The sequence below is a fragment of the Prorops nasuta genome, unplaced genomic scaffold (assembly GCF_024137725.1).
Source record: "Prorops nasuta isolate Cenicafe-Biocafe unplaced genomic scaffold, Cenicafe_Pnas_1.2 PNAS00010, whole genome shotgun sequence".
NCBI lineage: Eukaryota > Metazoa > Arthropoda > Insecta > Hymenoptera > Bethylidae > Prorops > Prorops nasuta.
The window spans coordinates 4,186,325-4,202,406 of record NW_027116807.1 but is presented as its reverse complement, the minus strand read 5'-3'; the positions used below and the strand labels follow the sequence as shown (position 1 = coordinate 4,202,406).

At 38.7% G+C, this 16,082-nt stretch overlaps 1 protein-coding gene across 1 annotated transcript in view; it reads left to right on the top strand.

The window, feature by feature from the left end:
- The window catches only part of dally (division abnormally delayed protein), a 69,432-nt gene that overhangs the window by 18,147 nt on the left and 35,203 nt on the right, over window positions 1–16,082 (top strand). Inside the window, exons 3-4 of the mRNA XM_066733393.1 lie at window positions 1,065–1,629; window positions 1,732–1,933. Coding sequence (XP_066589490.1) covers window positions 1,065–1,629; window positions 1,732–1,933 — 767 coding nt within the window. The remainder of the gene's footprint in view (window positions 1–1,064; window positions 1,630–1,731; window positions 1,934–16,082) is intronic.

Genomic DNA, 16,082 nt, shown 5'->3' with positions numbered 1-16,082 from the left:
CTATGACCAGAAACATCTTCATCCTTCTCTCTCCCACCTACCCCTTCTCCCCTTAATTACTCTGATCGATCCTTGTCAGTTTTCTCTCCCCATTTTACGACCCTCTCATCAATTTCTTGTGCCTCTGATGCTTGCTTTGCTATAAGCACTGTGTGCAAAACTTTGCAAAAATAACGATAGTACTTGGGTTAGAGCGGAGTGTGCAATGGTAGAGTGGCAAAAAGCTGTAAGATAGTAAAAACTGAGAGATGAAAGAGGATGATGAGAGTACGTCGTGCTTAATGGGAGGGAGACCGAAGTAGAAGAAAGTTGACCAAAGCTTGCTGAAATCCAAACAAGCCCTGTCGAATCAGGCCGTCTTTCCTAAAAACAAATAACGAAACGAGCAAATACTCGTTAAAGAACAACGCACCAACATTAAATTCATTATTTTTGTGAATGATCGAAGGAAATGGTCGATAAATGAGAAATGCGCATGCAGAGTATCTCACTCGTGTAGACTCTGTGATGAAGCTTAAAAATTCAGATAAGAAAGAACGTTGAATAAAAACATGCTGAAAAATGTATCGATCCTATGAATACTTTAGGATCAACCAGCAACTAAAATTTCTTAATTGTCAAGGTTTTTACGACTGGTTTATATCTATAGGAGGAATCTATAAATTAAATCGACCAAACATTTGTCTCCCTGTTTAGGACTGATTTTTGTCGTCTAAGGCGATTCTCGATAAATAATTACTCAGGCTGGATCTTGGCAATTAATTGAAATGGAACATATTGCAATGGGAGGTGGGATTGATTAGGTCAATTTGACCCGGCTAGACGGGTTGGAAATAGAGGAGAAGAGGCTGTGACAGCTGCTAGTAACAAAATAGCGCTTGCGTCAACGTAATAATGCGACTGCGAGCAAAGGTTAATGTAATCTTGGGGGTACTGGCCCAATAAAACCACTTTTTGCTCGATTCCCCAGCACCAACCTACGTTCTCTCTGCGTGTTTCGTGGTGCTCCACTGAAAATATTACGAGTAACAATAATAATAATAATGCGTAATTCTTGTTTACAGAAACCGTGACGGTATTGGCCAGGCAATCGGAGAACAAGACCCTGACGTTATTCGAGCAGGTGTACAGGTCTATGGCCATGCTGAGTACACCATCCATACGTAGCCTGTATCAAGCAATGATAGACTACGTCTCGATCAGCAATACACCGGATACCTTGCAGCAACCTCTGGGCAGGGACGCTCTTCAGGAACGGTTCCTCGAATTTTTCACGAAACTCTTCCCCATTGCCTATCATCATGCGGTGAACCCGCATCAGCAGGACTTTACGGAGAAATTCAAAAAGTGCCTGTACGAGACGATGGAGGAGATTCAACCGTTTGGAGATATACCGAGGCAAGTCTCAAGGTCAGTGGGGAAGAGCCTCGAGGCAACGAGGGTGCTGGTGCAAGCTCTGACGCTGGGCAAGACGGTTCTCGACAGAACGGACAGCGTCCTCTTTTCCGGAAGTAGTCCTCAGCAGGAGGCATGCTACGCAGCCTTGCTGAGGATGACCTATTGCCCTAGGTGCAAGGCCATCTCGCCCGATGTTAAACTCTGCGGTGGCTTCTGCACCAATGTTATGAGGTTGGTTAAACACACTCTACAGTCTTTTGTTCTTCAGGCTTCTCGCCTCCATTTTCTTTTTAACGATGTCGAGCAAAAACCTCATGGAGATTAATCTTTCAGGGGCTGTTTGACGGAACCTGCGTCCGAACTGGATCTAGCTTGGTCCGGATACGTGGAAACGGTGGAGAGATTGGTGGTAGCTGTGGATGGGAGAAACGACCCTTTGGGCTTGAACGTGGAGAGAGCCGTTAGGCAATTAGACACAAGAATCTCAGATGCCATAATGCATGCCATGGAAAATGGCCCTGCACTCGATGAAAAGGTGAGTGACGTAAATACCATCATGCATGGGATCAAAAATCAATTCGATGAATGTATGGCGTGAAAGAGATTTTTAGTAAGTTGTAAGGTGTATGGGGTTTAAAAGTGGGAACAGAGGGCAAACTGGACTTAAGTATTAATCGTCCTAGTCAATAGATAAGAGACCTTTTTGCCACTAATTTTCTCCACTGCTTTAATCTTTGAGGGCAGATGCGTATAAAAGCTTTTAGAGATTACGTGCACTTTCTCGTGTACAGAGTGCGAAAATGAAATTGATGTAGGATTGTTTGCGGGATATGGCTGGCGAATAAAAATAAGATTTTTTATTTCACAGTAAAGAATATGAATTATGCTTTTCGGGAAGTCTTCGTGTATTATATTTAACCATCAGATTCTATTAATATTCAGTTTATTGTTAAATAAATATTAAACATTTTTTACTATTAAATTTAGCTAAATATCAGAGAATAGATGACTGTGTCCAGTGATATTTTTTTGTTCATGCTGTAATTATTTTTAGTTTATATAAAGTGATCCTATCGTGTCGTTCTGCCACTTTCATTTACATGTTAATAAAAAATTGTCTGAAAGCTTATAAAAACTTTTCTGTGAAATAATCAAATGTTCATTTAACAATGCTCTGTGTTCATCAAAATCTGATGGTTAAATCTAATACAGATCTTTGAGGGTAGATGCGTGGAAAAGCTTTTAGAGAATACATGCACTTTGCAGTATAGAGCAAGGTGCGTAAAAACGGAAAAAAAGGTTGTGGATTGTTAAAAGGATACGAGTGGTGAGTAAAAATAAGTTTTTTTTGCTCCACAGTAAAGAATAAGAGTCACGTCTTTCAGATGTCTCTTCGCGTATTAAGTTTAACAATCGGATTCGGACTGAACTCGGTGTATTGTTAAGTAAAAATTTACAAATGTGATATATACTTCAATAATGTTGAACATTTAAAGAGTAGATATGACCATATAAAACAAATTTTAATATTGTTCTAATTTGTACAGGAAACCATACGCCACACTGGTTTTACGACTTTAATTTACACATTAGGAATGAATTTTCTGCAAACTTGCAAAAACTTTGCCGTGCAACAGTGAAATGTTTATTTAACGATACAACGTGTTCGTCAAACTCTGACGATTAAATCTGACACGTACACAAAGTCTGTTTAGTTAAACTCAAACTTACCACACCTTTTACACTCTGTGCAATTTTTACGTTATTGACTTCTATAACGAATAAAGGCAGAAATGCTAAAAGCATTGAAAGTGCGATAGAAAAGCATAGAAAATCCTCAAGGGTAGGAAGAAAAATGTACAATAATTATAGATAGAGTAATGGTGAAAATCAAAGGGACAAGAAAATTTTGCAAAAGACACGTTAAACTAGTAATAAAAAGGGGGGGGGGAGGAAGGGTAGGAGACATAAGTAGGTTGTCCCTTTACATAAAATGTTCTCGCTCTTAGCGATGAAAATTGGTAGCTGGTAGTTTGTGCGCTGGATGAAAATGCTAATCCATCCTGTAGTCGGTGTTAGTCGAGCTTGGCGAGGCGTGCGAAGAGCGTGCAGCAAAGTTGCGCGATGGTGATGGGGCGATGGTGTGGATAGTCCGACCCAGATGACGTTATTCAGGCTGGTTCGCTCTCCCGACGGTTTATACCCTTTCTTTATTTGAACGTGACACATGCCAAGAGTGTGCACCGCCTTTACCTAATCTACAGAAATAAAGCACGCCTTGCTACAATACCGGAACACTCGTTAAACGAAACTCCTCGACTCCTTCGTCCCGATTCACTCGAGCACCATCATCATCATCATCATCTTCCTCCCCCCACCCCTCCTCCCATCATTCTCCACTCCACTCGACCACATTGCAATCGTCCAATCCAATCAATTATAATGCTCCATGAATCCGATTCCATTAACGTTTCGGTTTAAATAATCAGCAAGCAATTTTTCCAAATGAAATTAGCTCGACTTGCTTCACCCATGATTGATTTACTATTGAAATTAATAGTTGGAGATTTTCCCATAAGAAATGACGTAACGAGCTTGTTAAAGTAAGATTAAATTCAAAGACTTGATTGAATTGAATAATTGATTTTCTAGCTAGATGATCGGAGTAATTTCGCTGGTCGAGTGGAGCGTGCTTCCTTGGCTTTCCCACTGGATATAATTCATGTTATTAGTAGAAGAAAATTATAGTAGTTTGCCGTCTAATTCGAAGGAGTGATAGAAGAGATAAAAGAGATGCATCGGTGGTGCGATAAGAAAAAGACGAGGCTAGGTGGGATAGGAGGGGGGGGGGGGGGGGGGGTGTGGAGCAAAGCGAGGAAAATGCCACCTACGTCTCCAGGCGTTAAGCTATATACTCTAATTTGTCCTTTACCGATCTATCCCTCCCCCACCCTTTCCTCGCATCTCGCAAGCACACGCGTCTTCCGGTCAATTTACCAAGGCAGATTCGCGAAACTCGCTTTTCTATCTCGAGCTGCATCAGCGTAAATCACTCGCGTGATTATTAGCGCCGCGAGAACAGTTCCTGTATTCAAGCGGATTTCTCTCTCTCTCTCTCTCTCTCTCTCTCTCTCTTGCTCAAGCTCATTCAAAATCATTTCTCTTCTTCGCTTCTTCTCTCTCTCTCTCTCTCTTACTCTCCCACCAGAATAGACGCACCACTAAATACATCACCTTTGAACATCAGTTATTTTTATGCTTTACACAGTAAACTCGTACATTTGCCAACTACGATGATGCGTCTTCGTTCGTTGAGAAATTATTTAAGGCGACAATTTCCAATTTCATTCAGAATTAATTCGTGATCCAAGCTCGATTGATCCTTCTCGTGTATATCCTATAGTACATAATTTCAGTTATGAATTTCTATGAAGACAAGTTGTGTGCTCGTAGTAAGGTTTTTCTTCTCTCGTTTTTTTTTTATCGGAAAAGTGAGCATAGCACACTGAGTAAAATTTTACATTATTTTCAACCTATTAACAGTTATGCGTGACGTAAATAAACTAAATTTATTGATATGATGAATAACTCGATAAATAATTAATTATTCATAAAATTAGTTGATTGATATCACGAGTAACCGTTAATAGGCTGAGAGATAATGTAAAATTGATCTCAGTGAAGGTAAAACGTTTCCTCGTCAGAATTAAAAAAGAATTCGAGCAGAATACCGATTAGTTAGGTGTCTGTACGTATTTTCAGACTTAATTCATAATTCAAGCTGAATTGCTCATCCTCTTGCAGATTATAAGCACAGTTGAACATTCACAATGTACGTTCTCTCCAAGATTTTTCTCCTCCATCGTTTTTATATTGGAACGATGAGTAGGAGCTAGGAATTTTTTGCGTTAGAGTTGAAAAAGAATTCGAGTGGTATTCAGATTAGTTAAACGTTTGTACGCATATCTTCAGACTTAATTCGTATCATCCACTCTGAATCGATCGTTCTCTCATACAGATTATATACATATATAGTTGTGTATTCTTAAGAATAATTTGGGTTCTCGCAAGATTTTTCTCCTCCATAATTTTGTTCCATTGGAACGAGAAGTAGCAGCTAGAAAGGTTTTTCGTTATAATTAAAAGAAAATTCGAGTAGTTTCGTGATCAGAGTTGAATGTTTGTACGCGTTTCTACAGGGTTTGTGTGTGTGTGGGCGTGTGCGTGCGTGTGGCTCGTAAGAATTAAGGGGCACGCTTAAATGTATTAGGAATTGTAGGAAGCCGGCTTTCCGCACGAGTCAAATTGGATCCCGATCTGGCAAGTGGAAGGCTACGTGGGAATTCCTGCGAAAGGATTGAGCTCGCCTCTTTTTCTCCCTTTGCCTCGGCCACCAATACTGTTGCGCCCTATTATTCATGCCCCATTGCTCCATTCTATCAATTTCAACGCCAAGCCATTCAAGCGTAGTCAAGATCTTTAAATAAAAATGACCTTTACAGTCGTGGGAGGAGCAGCGCTGCGTGATTCATTCAAAACAAATTTTAACTTGTGCTAGTTGTGATAAAAACAATCTATGACCAATCGATTGTTGCACTTGGACAAATTTTCTATACAATGTGCTTGGGGTTAAAAGGATTGAAGCAGCTTTTTCCACTGGATCAAGGATCGAGAAAAATTAGTACATTGTACAATAATAAGTTTTTCACGTTCGTGCAGTTTGGAGGAAATTTTTAAAATTTACACTTGTGGCAAAAAATTACTTTGACGAACGTATAGTCGTAAATCGACAAATTTATTTAATATATTTAGGGACGAAAGAGTTCCAGCTGATTTTTCATTGAATGAAAGATCGAGAAAAACTAATGCACTGTATAATTATGGTTTTTTCATATTCGTGCAGTTTGTTGAAGGCAGTATATAAAATTAGTGCTAGTGATAAAAGAATATTTTGACGATTGAACAGTCGTAAATGGACAAACTTCTTTATATAAATTTAAGAATTTATGTGGCTTGATTCAGTTTGTTCACAGAATGACTGTTGAAAGATCGACGAGTATCGGTTTATCGGAGGTTTTATAGAGAATATTTAGGAGAGACGCGCGATAAGTTGGTGATAACGATCAATCGCGATCGATCTTCGAACATGGAACGAATCGAGGACACAGAGGAGGAGCCAAATGATTATATGCATATACACAGACATACTTTGTACAGCAACTACACACACACACACACACACCTTTAGCCTTTATTCTTCTCCCTAACAAACGTTGAAGTGTCTGTGCGTATGTATGGGAGGTTAAAAGGCCATGAAGAAGTTCCGCAGGCTGAAGTATGCAGGATCGACGACGCTCCTTCCTTTTCTTCCGTACTTTCATTGTCTTCCTCTTCTTCGCTGCTTCCTTTGTCCTCTTCTTCATAAATACTTGTATAGCATAATAGAGACTCACAGGGATTAATAGAATGTCGAGGAATCTCTCGAGTCTGATTGAATTTTCGTGCAAATTAATTAAAGAGGTCGATCATAAGGGGTGGGATAGATTCCAAGGTCATTGGATATACAACGAGTGGTTGTTTTGGAATAAACTGACGAATTATCAAAAAAAAAATAGATCTATCTCTTATCTCTTTGACTCGTCACTTTCTCTTTTTCTCACGGCTAAGAAGAGTGTGAATGGGAAGATGCGAAGAAGAAGAAGAAGGAGCAAGAGCAAAGAAGTCCGTATAGCATAAGGGTCTCGGAAGATTTGCCCCCACCACGCGTGTAGCTGGAAGGTGCAGGATGAATAATAATGAGAGACACCGGTCTCTCTCGCGAACACCTCTTGGCTCTTTGGACGCGTTTTGCTGCTTTTGTCGGGTGGATATAAGCGAGGTGGAGGGGGGAGAGGGTGGATGAAAGGGGGCGCTACCTTAACGATCCTCGACTGCGGTGGGGCCAAAGGCCAGCAGGAATGCAGACACGTAACGCACGCAGAATGCGCCCGGCAACTATTAGTGGAATCGGGAGACCCCCTGGCTCTCTGAGCACTGACCAGCTTCGTCCGTTTCTCGTCTGGTTGGGGCTAGTGCCTCATGCCACATGCCTGCTGCTATGGAACCAACTCAGCCCGTGCCTCTACCTGAGAGGAACAGGTACAAGCCCGCTGATTTCTCCCTTTCGACCCACGCCAATTTCTGACCACCTATATACTTCTGCTCCAGCCCCCCCCCCCCCCCACTCTCTCTCTCTCTTTCTCTCTCCTCATCCAGATAAAATCATTCTACTCTAATTCAAACAAAAATCCCCCATACCGCAGTCTCTACCACCTACTTTGCAACTCAATCATTCAGAACCCCTCCCACCCCCCCCTCCCCTCTTTTTTGTTAATTACCTTTTCCTTCTCGTCATTTCCCACTCGTGCCAATATTCGACGTTATTTTTATATACGTGCAATTTTTATAGACACCTCGGTTGATGTTACAAAGGTGCTCCACTCGAAAGAATTATGTAAACCGCTTTTTTGTAAGTAAATGGAGATATCTGCATGTGTACGTAAAAAAGTTGGAGAGACGGTTTAACTTTGCAGTCACGTTGCTCTTTTATTTTTAGACAATATCAATTTCATTAGACGAGAAGAAGGAGGAAAGTGTACAGGTAAGGAAACTTCCACTTTTCCTCCAATTGATTTTCCCCGTTTGAATTTCTACTTGATACAGGCTGTTTGCTTATATATCGGACGGGGTATCGTCAGTTCTTTGATGAGGTAGACTCGCTTGAGTAAATTGCTATCTCTTTTACTCTTCCTACTTTTTCCATTTCAATGCTACAATTTTAACATTATTTATAAACTCGAAGCTTTAATTTTCTTAGTAATTACAAACGACGAAGTTTAATTTTATAAAATTGTTGATCCCTTCTTAGCTTTGCATTTATCGAGTTCTTAACGAAACATCATATTTTCAAAAGAATTAAGCTCTTTTAAGAAAACGGTTCAATTTTTATTTACTAATAAAAACTCAATAATACATATAAGCTTATAAGTATTTGCCACGGTGATATTACCGTGTTTCTTCATTATCACTTTCTTAATTTTCAATGCTACAGTTTCAACATACAGTATATTGAAACTTTAATATAGTCATGCTTAAAAATAGCAAAATTTAATTTTACAAGGTTATCGCCCCCCCAATTTTGTATCTATTAAGTTCTCAACGTGAGATTAAATTTTAAAAAGGTTTAATCTCGTTTGATTCAATCGATTCATTTTTTATTTCCCATTGAAGACACGTATAATTACGTAGTTGCTCCATTGATACCTTATTACCATTCCTCTTATTCCCTAATATATCTATTTTAAATGCTACAGATTTAGCATTTATACAAAAATTCGAAACTCTGATTTCGCCATTGATTAAAAATATCAAAGTACAATTTTATAAAATGATTAATCGATTCCTTCCAAAGAACCGTCCTATCCACCAAATTATTAAGCAAACGTCAAATTCCAAAAAGACTCAACGTCGTTGAATCTAATCGATTCAAGTTTTATTTTCTACCAAAGACGCAATCGTGTCGTCAGCATACTCCAGTTTCTCCAATTTATCCGCTATTGCAGCAAAGTCCAACCGAGGACTCGATAACCAGTTGTTTTCTACCTAATCTCTCGAATCATGCAAATAAAATAAATTAGTTTGATTCCAGGAAGAAAATTGCGTTGCAACGGAGTTTCTGGGAAGAAAGACTTACTGGTAGAAAATTTGATGAAAATCAGGGAGGAAAAGTGGGATAAATATAGATTTGGATCCATGGTAAGCGAGAGACTCATAATTCCTCGTTATTATTCCGCGTGTTTGTTTAGTGTCCTCTACCCCCCCTCCCCCTCCTCTTACATTGACAGTTTCCCATCTCCATACAATACGTGGGAGAAGTGAGCTAAGGGCTCCTTGTTCCTCCCCCTTTGATCGTGAGACTCACCAGGGAAAGCAACTTGGCCGCGAAACACGTTCGCAGAAATACTTTGGGATACACTCACGCACGCACACAACAAACAAACACACAAACATAGCCCACAGCCATCATTATGCTCCGTTAGAGATGCTGGAATTCAACGTGCGCAAAGTCAACTCGATTTGCTTACTCTCGCTAGAAATGCAAATAATCGAGTAGCCGTTAACACGTTTAATGCCATGATATTTTTCCCTTGCGTATATTATTATACATTTTCTGTTAAGAACAGCGTTGAACCGGTGAACCCGCAATGCCATTCGACGTGTTAATAATACTCCATTCGTTTACCGGAGGAACTCTGTTCGTTCGATTCTTCCTATACTTTCGAGCAATACTATAAATACCACAGGGGAACGATTGTTAAATCTTTTTTGTCAAACTCGTTGCTTTTGTGGATGAATCGTGATAAAATTGATGATATTTGTTTGTTTGTTTGTTTGGAAAATGTTAAAATTAAATATGAACGATTGGTAATAGCTATAGGCTTGTAATAATCTTACTGGGTAAAGATAAATCGCTCGGCTCTTCCTACTTTCGAGCAAATACTATAAATACCACAGGGAGATGATTGTTAAATCTTTTTTTTGTCAAACTTGTTGCTTTTGTGGATGAATCGTGATTAAATTACTGATAATTTTTTGTGTTTGGAAAATATTAAAATAATATATAAACGATTGGTAATAGGCTCGTAATAATCTTGCTGGATAAAAATAAATCGATTGTTGCATGACGAATGACGATAAAATTCCCGTTGGATAGTACGCGATAGCTCGAATGGCTAGGAATCAAATTACTGCAGAGGATTGTGAAGGTGTTAAGAGAGAAGGGGAAGGGGGGAGGGTGCAGAAACTTTTGAAAAGGATCAAAGGAAATCTTAGTTATCCGCCTGCAATAAAATGACGCATAGCGATATTGGAACTTGAGCCGAAACATCGAAAAAAATCCCTCTCTCCCCTCCTTCCTTCCCTCATTCTCACTGTCTCTCTCCCTGAAGTTGCGAGAACTCAGACACGAGTAGGCGGCGAATAAATATTTGATTAGTCAGAATTCCGAGAAGGCTAGTTATATTTAAAATAATTATACTTTCTAATTTAAAGAATCATCCTTGTCCAGACAGAAAATTGCCCTTTTCCTCCCATTGTTGTTTCCACAAATATCTACTTAAAGCTTTTATTCGTTCCTCAAGGCTCATATTATTTTAGCTTTATTTTTATAATGTAATTTTCCGAATTTTCTCTCGCTCCTTCCAATCGTCCACGTTGGACATTCCTAGAAAAATAGGTCGTTTCTAAGCTTTTCGCTTATTGCCCCATGACACTTGGCCTATTTACACACAGCTTACCCGATTTCAACCTTCTTTCCCCTTTCCAGTTTTTTTTTCTTTCTTTTTTTTTCATACTTATACGCTTCGCACTTTCTTCAGGATCATCCACGTTACACGCCATGCGCTCTCTGCATCGGAATGTCTCGCGTAAGCAAATCCGAATTCGAAATACGATAGGAAAACGTTTACGGAAAATACTCACTTTGCCAAGATCTCTTCTCGATATATTCCAGTTTTCTCCGGAAATCATTTTTCTCATTGAAAGTTTTTCCATTTACACTGATCCATTCAAACACCTTCCCCGTCATATTTTAATAAACATGTGTGTTAAAGTAGAAGCGTCATTCTTCCTTTAAAACGTACATTAACGGATGATGATGTTATGTCATAAACACGGTAATTAAACATAGTAATAGCTTGACGTTGTCATCGAATGGTATTAATTGGAAATTACATTGTTTCGATAGAAAATTTGTGTGATTTTTGAAACGCCGATAAATTTATAAAATGAAGCATGCTTTGAGTATGTTTTTTCTTACATGCAGTTGAAATCTCTAAAAATATAGCAAGGAATTTGTATATAATTTTTTAAATAATATTTATAAGTTATTTTATAGTCTTTCGTGAAATTTCGTTTTACGTACAGGCGTACACGTTTGCTGCTCACTGGAAAGTCTGAAATAATAAAAAACAAAACATCCTCAGAAGGAGTAAAAATATGGCTATACAGTATAAACCGGAATAAAAAAAAAAACAGTTAGTTTTTCCTTCTTTTTAATCCTATGTTTCTTTCAGAAAAGAAAGCTAGTCTCACAAGACCATCGACTTAAGAAAAGGACCACTTTGTAAAGGTTTACTAAAATAAAATAGTAGTAATCCATACTGGGGCCATAATTACACTTTTTCTAGGGATTTTTTTGTTTTTTATTCCAGGTCTTCTAGTGAACCGCAATCGTGCACGTCACTGGGTAAAGTTGAATTCCTCGAAGCCACATAAAAAATTGTTAAAAGATTAATATAAAATTTCCCTGTTGCATTTGAAGGTTTAAACTATATCAGAAAAAATACACTAACAAAATAATTTTTCATATATTTAACCCCCCTTTCAAAACAACTAAAATTTTCTAACCGAAAAGTGCAATGTATCCCTTAATAAAGATGCACCAAGTAAATCGAGGAACTACGTCTCATTTATTTATAATAAAAAAAATCTAGATAAAATAAGATCTACCCTAAATAGAATATATCAAAAATGTCTAAGAGCGTCATATAACGTCTTCATTAATTGGTATCGTTAATTGTATACGAGAACATCAGTGACAGCTTATAAAAAATATTGAAAAAAAAAAGTTTATTGACTTTTATATAATCAAGAATGTTTTATATTTATCAGAGAATGGTTATGGGTGGAAGGGGTTAATTGTTCCTATCCGCTGGATATCCTTTTATTCTGCAAACGTTTAACTGGCCACGACAGCAATTGACACGTCGCACCGGGAACAGGCCCGAGGCGTATTACGTGCACGAACGCGAGGGAAAACTGGTCGAAAGACATTTCGCACGATAGATAAGCGACAAGAACGGTTAAAGAGCAGCAAAAAACCAACCGACTTGATGCGTCATCAATTTTTCACCAACGAACCCTTGTAGTGGATTACCAGTAGGTATGTACGTGTGATGGTCAGACACGAATTTTTATAATTCTGAAAAATCCAAGAAATATCAAATAAACCAGTGGAAAATTAAACGAAAATATTCTATGAATAAATGATATATAAATGGGGTTAGATTCTTAGAGGAATAAAGAAGGAGATGGAGATTTTGTTTATGAAATGATTAAAAAGGAGAAAATAATATACAGAGGAGAATGAAGGAGAAGGAGAAAAGGGTGAGGATATATGTGGCATTTGAGCGAGGGATAGAGATAAAATTATCCATCGAGAGGAATTTAGACTGGCGAGTTGTCCTCGTTATCTTTTTGTACTTCCTGTCTAACCTTCCTACTTCCCCCCCCCCCCCCTCCTCCCAACCCCTTTTCGCAAACTCGCGCTCTCAATCGTTCAATCGGGCCACCAAAATCAGCAAAGCTTCCCAATTGTTATTTGCAACTCTTTAAAAGTAATTCTCGTGTAACATACTATATAATTGATGTGTTACATCTCGTTCAATTTTTAATCCCTACCCTATTATTATTTGCAAAAAGTTTTACGAAGGATATCGAGCCGTTTATTAAGGTCGAAATTGCAAATGTGTTAAATATACTGGGAGTGAATGAACGAAAGGGCATGAAAAAAAGTATAAGAGGAAGAAGGAGCCCAAAGTGAAATAATCTAAAGCATTCGAGGTTGGCTGACTAAATTACATCTGCAGATCCCTCCACGGCTAACGTTATTGCACTTCGGCTTTAATTAGCCGATTGATGCCGTTCGATGAAAATACACCTATGCAAATTAAGCCATAATATCCCTGCAATTAATTAACCAATCAAGATCGGTCGCTCCACAACCCGTTTCATTCTTTTATGTATATATATATATATATATATATATCTACTATACTCATAGAACCTGCAAATAAATCTTAATCCTTATCGCACTTTTAGTCCCACTTTAATTACAAGAGATTTTCAATTAGAGCGATTGTCCTTTCTGCGAGTTTTAAATAAATTACGGGACTCGTAAGAAATATTCAGGTCGAATACATTTTTCAGGCAAAAGATTATATCTGGGACTATCGAGAAAACGGTGCTTTCGGCGTTTTTGGCCGGGCCTTCCCGGTAGCAAAGTTACGTCATTCGACTATTCCGGGGTAGGAATGATTTCTATTATCCTGTGGGGGTTATCCTCATCCTGGTGTAGCTCGCTCGGTCCCCAAAGAATTCGTAGAAGTACTTTTCAGAACGGAACAGACGACGGCCTCGCATTTGCCCTTGTAACGACAGCCTCTTAAACTTATTATTCCTTCTACATTGTGGTTCCTTATTTCGTATTCTTCGCCCTAGCTCTCCCGGAAATATCCCCAAAATCCAAATCTATCCCCATTTCCACTGCTTTCTCATCGAAATCAGCCCTCTCTCTCTCTCTCCCAATCCCCCTCCCTATTCAATTTTTCGCAAAATTCCACTTTTATACATATATAAAACTCGACACGTCTCTTAACTGATTTTCAACGTTGAATCGTATCATTGAAAATTGTTTCCGTACACAAAGAAACGAAAATATTAATGTCTCCGAGTTATTCGAGAATTGGTTGGCGAAGCAACGTCCACCCCCTCCCAGTTTAAAGTTTTTCTCGCGCGAAACGGCAAATCTGGCCGAGTTCCAGACTCGACTATACAGGGTGAGGTACTTAAAACACCCCAGAGCCGAAACGTAAAAATTCATTTATATGCGTAACTCTGAGAGATATGAATTTTTTTCGTAAAACTCGTTCAAGGACAAATAGTAGTAGAAGAGATCGAGGTTGTGAAAGGTTCTGTGAAAAAACTTGAAATCTTTGTGAGAATAAACGAGTTGCCATTTTCTTACGTCTATATATATATATATATATTACACTATGTTCCGGGGTGTGTCAAGAGTATCTCGTCTCACCCTGTACATGCTGGACGTAATGATCTTTGCGAGGCAGCAGGAGGACACGTGCAGCCATCGCGTACGACAAACCCAAACGTTCGAACGACACACACGAGGCTCTCTGGCGAGTAGAGTCGAAGTCTCGAACCGTGTTGCTGCTGCTGCTGCTGCTGGTGGCTGCAAAGCCTAACGGGGGTGGGGTTGAGGGGGAAATGCCTGGCACGCTGCCCCCCCTCCCTCCTACCTCCCACCCCAGAAATCAATGACCCTCATCCTCCACATCCATCGGTATTTTCTTTCGCTACCTACAACGGGTAATCGTCTCTTCCTGCTACCACCACTAATCCACCACTACACTCTCTAAATAGTACACCTATACGTGCAAGACTCCACGCACATCACTACCATTTATCCGCGACCAACTTCACCGTGTGGATGGCCCTTCTGGGACGTTTTATTGCGGTCCTTGGATGCTGCAAAGATCGTTGCTCCTATATATACTCCCTTCGTGAATTTCCCAGACCCTTTCAACGACTACCAAACATCGGTTAATGATTCGAGTATTGTATAGCCAGGCCTCGTAGTTTTTTGTACTGTAAAAACGATGGTGATAATATTTTGTTGAAAATTTGTAATAATATTCGTCGTTGTTCTTATTATTTTCTTCGTGATTTTCACAGATTCTTTCGACAGTCATTAAACTCGAATCAATTGGTATATTTTACATTGATTTAATCGTATTTGATAGGGGAACAGCGATAATAATATTTTATTGAAAATATTGGAAATTTTTTATCATTGCTCCTATTATTCCCTTCGTGAATTTCCCAGATCCTTTCAACAATTATTCAAGGCGAATCCGTCGATCTATTATAGATAGGATTCATCGGTTTTGATGGTATAACAGCGACAATAATCATATTGTACTGAATATATTGGAAAGTTCTTGTCGTTGCTTCTTTTATCTCCTCCGTAAATTTTCTAAATCCTTTTATCGATTGCTGAACACTAATCAATTGATCTATTATAGATAGATTTAATATCGTTTTTCACGGTATAATAAAGACAGAAATACTAGGCGTATACCGAGACACATGCAGCAGCAGAGTGCAGGTCTGTGCTTGGTTTGCATTGCTTAAATTTGTATAGACCTACATATATATAGCTAGAAACGCAGGTGCAGAGACAAGTTTGAGCAACAGTAAAGAGACACAGATTTATATTGCATTGTCTATGTTTTAGCACACTCCACAAGTCTAATTACATATATTATTAAAAATATTAAAAAATGTATCCCAGAATTATAAACGCAAGCAAATGTTTCTTCGTATAAAAAAAAAGCATTTTAAATAATATAATTTGTGACTTTGGCGCTTAAAGGGAATTAGCACTATGATGGAGCAAAGTGGCTTTGTAATAATAATGATGAAATGGTCCAGATAAAAAGCGTGAAGCAACAAAGTGTTAGCCGATGTTTTCTATTTGGAATTCAATGGGAGTGCGTTGAAAGATTGATTGGACTTGTGTTGCTTTCTGGATCTGGTTTTAAAAAACGATGACGCGTCAAATCTGCCAGGTAGAATTATTGACAAAGAAGCAGTGAAAGGAATTCTTTTGATTCGTCTCCTTTAAATAGCTTTTCGTTGCTTGACCTTTCTGCGAGGAGTGTATACCGTGTATCTGGTAGCATTCGTGGTTTCCACTGGTTAAATCGTATCAATTGAATTTTCTGTCTGGCACACACTATATATTATAATAATAGTGACTGGCGGAGTGATTCGATTTGTGAATGAAG